The 5971-nt window shown below is 38.4% G+C and overlaps 1 protein-coding gene across 1 annotated transcript; it reads left to right on the top strand.

The window, feature by feature from the left end:
• Nucleotides 1–1022: 1022 nt before the first annotated feature.
• LOC141680229 (uncharacterized) lies at nucleotides 1023–3128 on the top strand. Its single transcript, XM_074486514.1, has one exon. It carries the CDS (start codon nucleotides 1023–1025, stop codon nucleotides 3126–3128), a length of 2106 nt encoding a protein of 701 aa, XP_074342615.1.
• The last annotated feature ends 2843 nt before the right edge of the window (nucleotides 3129–5971 follow it).

A 5971-nucleotide genomic window follows, 5' to 3' on the forward strand; every position in this document is an offset into this window, starting at 1 on the left:
ATCAAAAAATATAATGCCCGGATCGTGGTCGGATCGTAATAGGGTTCATATGTCAGGATAGGATTCATTTAACGGTTCGACCCACATATCCGTCGTTCGATTTTTTTAATCGGTTTTCTCGACGATCCAACCGTACAGATGTTATTAAACTGCCTTCCTAACATTGGGAAAAAATAATCAAAAAATATAATGCCCGGATCATGGTCGGATCGGGATATTAAAATATCGTTTTTTCTAAAATTTACGAAAAAATGAAAAAAATGAAAAAATGAAATAAAATGAAAATCGTACAAAAGGTGCAGTGAAAATATGGGCGGCTAAATTTCCCCCCAAAAACATCACTCTCTCTCTCAGACTCTCTCTCAGAAACATCACTTTCTCTCGACCTCGCTCACTCACCTCAGCCTCCCACCTCGCTCACTCACTCACCTCTCACCAACACTCCCTAACTCTCACCCATCTCATTCTCCCTAACTCTCACCCATCTCACTCTCCCTAACTCTCACCTCACCTCAGCCGCACTCTCACCTCAGCCGCACTCTCACCTCAGCCGCACTCTCACCTCAGCCTCACCTCAGACGCTCTCATTTCGGTAGATTCAGCAGCAATTAGGTGGTTCTCAGCAACATTTCGGTGGTTCGGGTTCTCTGCAACGGAGTTAGGGCGTGCAATTAGGGTTTCGGAATTTTAGGGTTTCGGTTAGAGCTAGCAATTAGGGTTCAGAGCTGCTTTGTGGTTTCAATTTTGGACCAAGGTAACCTCTAATTGAACTTTATTTTTGATTTTATGTATTTATCCCTGCTTATTTAATATGTTTAATATGTGTCTGTGTTTAATATGTTGTAAATTGAAGTAAAAAATTTAATAAAAATGAAAGCATGGATAAAAATGGGGAATGAGATGTAGGAAATTATTAGTTTATCTAGTATCACTGCAGTATAGTGTACAGAGAGGATTACACGGGCTTTTTTAGGTAGACTTATAATCTTTTAACTTCGCAGGCTATATTATACAGTGTACTAATGGAAGATGATTATAGTAGCTGGATAGGATTTCCAAAATCTAGTAAAGAATATGTACGAGGGATAAAGGCATTTTTGGAAAATTCATTTCCAATTCATGCTAAAGGAGAAGAAATGAAGTGCCCCTGCAAAGTATGTGTCAACCGTTATTGGCACACTCAAACAGTTATCTATGATCATCTCATATGTAGTGGCCCTTCTCCACTACATATGAAATGGATTTGCGAGGTATCACATACCAAAGTAGACGGTAATATTGACTTCATGGATTCGGGGACGGGGATGGATTTCGAAGATAATTTGGGTAAAATGTTCAATTGTACGGGTAAAAAGTTTCGAGATTTAGAAAATGACTATGAAAGTCTAACAAATGCAGAGGCTAGAAAGTTTTATGGCCATGTTAGGGAGGGTAAACAACCACTATACCTCGGATCCACTAAATTCTCTCGGTTAAGTTTCCTGATCAAACTTTATCATTTAAAGTGTGCTCATGGAATTTCCGAGTCTGCCTTTGGGGAATTGCTGGAGTTAATAAGAGACGCCTTTCCTGATGCCCAAATACCTTTATCTTTGAATGCTGCAAAAAATATGATCAAGGATTTAGGCTTACACTATGAAAAAATACATGCATGCCGAAATAATTGCATGTTGTACTGGGGAGAAAATAAAGACAAAGAAAAATGCGACAATTGTGGTGTTTCTAGGTGGGTGTTACCGGAAAAAAAAGGCAATGATGCTAGTGATCCGGGGCAGGTTATACACAAAGTGCCAGCTAATGTGATGAGGTACTTCCCTTTAAAGTCGAGATTGCAGAGGCTATACATGTGCAAGGAATATTCGAAACTAATGAAATGGCACGATGTGGGACGTCAACAGGATGGAAAAGTAAGACATCCGGCTGATACAGAGGCTTGGAAGACGATAGATGCTGACTATCCTGAATTTTTATTAGAAAATCGGAATGTTAGTTTAGGAGTAGCCTTAGATGGATTCAACCCCTATCGTTCAATGAACCTAAGTCACAGTACCTGGCCAATTGTATTGGTCAATTACAACCTCCCACCTTGGCTATGCATGAAACAAGAAAATCTAATTCTTTCGACACTAATATCTGGTCCAGATTCACCAAAGAATAGTATTGATGTGTTCATGCAACCTTTAATTGCCGAGTTAAAAGAATTATGGGAGGTCGGCGTTAATACTTATGATGCCTTGGCTGATGAAGATTTTAATTTACGTGCTAGAGTGCTATGGACTATTAGCGATTTCCCGGGATATGCTATGTTGTCCGGCTGGAGCACAAAAGGCAAACTAGGGTGTCCTGTTTGCCATTATGAAACTTCATCACTTTATTTGAAGCATAGCAATAAAATGTGCTATATGAACCACCGAAAGTTTCTTCCTTCTGCACACAAGTGGAGAATGGATACTAAAAGGTTTAATGGCGCAATTAAAATGGGGCAGTATCCTTCAGTTTTAACGGGAACTGGCATTGAAGAGTTGTTGTCTGGGTATGTAAACCAATTCGGCCTGCAGAACAAAAAGGCAAAGAGTAAAACTGAGGGCCCTTTTAAAAAGAAGTCAATTTTTTTGGATTTACCTTATTGGAAGCATAATCCACTTCAACATAACCTTGACGCCATGCACATAGAAAAAAATGTTTGTGATAACATATTGGGCACTTTACTCAATATTAGTGGCAAGATAAAAGATCATGTTGCAGCTCGTAAAGATTTACAAGAAATGGGAATTATAAAACCCCTCCATCCTGTTCTATCAGAAGATGGAGCACACCATGAAATACGAGCAGCAATCTTTGACTTGTCGAACAAAGAGAAGGAGATCTTTTGTTCAGTGTTGGAAAACACTAAACTGCCGTACGGTTGTGCCTCCAATATAAGGCGATATGTGCACACAAAGGAGAGGAAAGTAGTGGGGTATAAGAGCCATGATGCTCATTTCATACTCCACTACTTGTTGCAGTTTGCCATCAAAAAAACTACAAAGGCTGAGGTTGCAGTACCTTTGATGAAATTGAGTGCCTGCCTTAGAGCTCTATGGAGCAAGGTTATCGATTTGGAGGAGCTTGAGAAGTTGGAAACTTAAATCGTCGAGGTACTTTGCCAATTTGAGATGATTTTTCCATCAGCTTTCTTCGACATAATGGTGCACTTGCTTGTTCATCTAACTAGAGAAGTTAGACTTGGGGGACCTCAGCACCTACGAAACATGTTCCCAATAGAACGTTATCTTGCAAAATTGAAATCATACGTTCGTGATAGAAGTAAGCCGGAAGGTTCTATTGCAGAAGGTTACATAGCTGAAGAATGTGTAACATTTTGTTCAAGATTTTTGGCTGCTGATGAAACAACAAAAAACAACATGTGCTCGACAGTTTTCGAAAGAGGGCCAACACAAGCTGAATATCATATCGGAACGAGAAGGAATAAAGATGGAACTATTATTCATTTGGAAGATGTTGATTGGAAGGCAAGTCATCGCTATGTTTTGTTCAATACTGGTAACAAAGAAGTAGAGAGGCTCCTCGAGTAAGTTTAATAAGCTCTAACGTAAATAATTTTATTTCATAATTCAAGAACTTTTTCTTTTCTGCACTGTTTTAACTTAGTATAATTTTAGGGAACATCAAGCCTTGGTGGACAGCCACGAAAATACGAACAGATACAAGAGGGCACGAAGACACACGTCAGAATTCTGGGACTGGTTACAAGAAGAGGTTGGGAAAATGGTGGAGGTTTCATCTGACTTGGGGGTGTTTGCGTTGGGGCCTAATCGAACAGCTAGAAGGTTTACTGGTTATGTTGTTAATGGCTATCGATTCCACACAAGTGATAGAGATTCTCGATGCACAACACAAAACAGTGGTGTATACTTGACTGCACAAACAACTAGTTTCTCTAGTTCTAGAGACAAGAACCCTATAGTTGGGGATGTCAGCTACTACGGATTGATAGAAGATATCATAGAACTTGATTACTGGGGATTATTTACAGTTGTCCTATTTAAGTGTCGTTGGTACCAACAACAAAAAGATCCACACGGTCATATTCGAGTAAATTTCAATAGGTTATGCCATAAATCTGATCCTCATGTCCTGGCCAAACAAGTGCAACAAGTTTTTTATGTGGAAGACCCAATCGAAAAGAATGTACATTACGTAATTAAGAAACTACCGAGGGAGTGGTTTGATAATGGAAACGTGGATGCACATGAAGATGTCAACTATACTGATCTCCGTGAGACTGAATTTGTTTGTGGACTTCAAACTCATGTTGATGAAATGAGTTGGTGCAGAGATGATATCCCTACAACAAAAGTTCCCATTCCCGATAAATGAAGCAACCAAACTGCTAAACATTTATAAGTTTAAAATTAATCACAGCAGTGAACTTCATTTTGTATTTTCTCTGTGTTTGGACTATTTAGATGTAATTGATTATCTTAATTTATTTCTTCCATGAATTCTTCAATGAAATCCATCTCTGTAGTTTAAATTTTTTGTCGTCGTCGTCTGATTTGTAGTTTATATTTATTGTCTTGGTAAGTTCAGCATGCCCTTGTTATATTTCGTAGTGTTGGGATTAAATCTCCTTACTGTAATTTAGTTGATTCAGTAGATGCATATGATAACTATTTTTTCTTATTTTTATAATTTTGTATGTTAGCTGCAAATATCCTACACGTGTAATAAAAACAAATATAGGATATGAAGTAGATGCTTAATAACTTTTTGTGATCGAAATTGTGTTTGTTGCATTTGTGTCGAGTGCCAATTCATGAATATTTTGTTGTTTATTATTTGATCTAATATGTGTTTACCAATTAGTTTGAGATATGTGTTTATGGCATACTAGGATTTGGCAAAGATACATTTGAAATATTTTTGTTTAATGGTCAGCCATTGACATCTCTTTGAACTCTGTGCAGGATGGCATAAAAACACGTTAATATTGGATTGTACCACGGTGGGGAGTTTCAGAGGACAAGTTACTCTGGTGGAGATTGCTTGACTATTTATAATGTAGATGCTGATATGTGGGCTTATAATGATCTGATGGAGGAGGTGAAGGATCTCCTCAAACTCAATAAAATCGGAGGAGTCTATGCAAAAGAATGAAAACATGGTGGTTGGAAGCTGCTGAGGACTGACCTGGACATCATTCAAGAGATAGAAAAGTGCAACGATGGCGAAGAGGTCAAGCTTTATGTAGACACAGTTGTTGACCCTGCAATTGAGCTGTTGTGTGAGATGCAGCCACACGTGATTGTCTGGCCGAGGAAAAGCCTGTTTGAAGGTATGCCTATTGCTGATAAATAATTAGGTCCCCATTAAGTACACATCTCTATCTATTTCTGTATCTCTTTATATATGCATAATGGGACTTGGATGTCCATATTAGTTGAAGATAATTCTTTGACTTGGATTTTTTTCTTGCATAAATACAGTTTCACCGAAGAAAATACAAAAGCGGAAATATATTACCACACATGAACTCCAGCAGAAGCAGAACCCAAGGAAGATTGTTAAGAAGACACCTGAGCCCAGTCGGAGGTATGCGTTACGATCATCGCCAGCTCTGTTGCCTACTCAGCAAGATGCAACTGCTGGGCAAGGAAATGATAAAGGGTCTGCTAGAAGGAAACTGCAGTTACAAGATGATATTATTCTGGATAAAGAGGTATTTTTTTAATTTTCCTTCTTAAAAACATAAGTTATAATGATTATTGTTGTGTTGTGTCAATTTAATCACTGACCTTGTCTTCATAAATTATTGTAGTTGCCCCCACCACCACTGACCGAAATCAAAAGAAAAAGACCCCGTACTTTGCAAAATAATGAGAAAATGAAAGATTAGCTACAAGGTGATGCAGGCCAAGTAAGATGTCCCCTTGAACTTGGTATACCTGACATCGAGGTATCCTTGTCA

The sequence above is a fragment of the Apium graveolens genome, chromosome 8, assembly GCF_009905375.1.
Source record: "Apium graveolens cultivar Ventura chromosome 8, ASM990537v1, whole genome shotgun sequence".
Classification (NCBI taxonomy): domain Eukaryota; kingdom Viridiplantae; phylum Streptophyta; class Magnoliopsida; order Apiales; family Apiaceae; genus Apium; species Apium graveolens.

Coding starts and splice junctions, on each gene's coding strand:
- LOC141680229 (XM_074486514.1), top strand. CDS start 1,023: ATGGAAGATGATTATAGTAGCTGGATAGGATTTCCAAAATCTAGTAAA.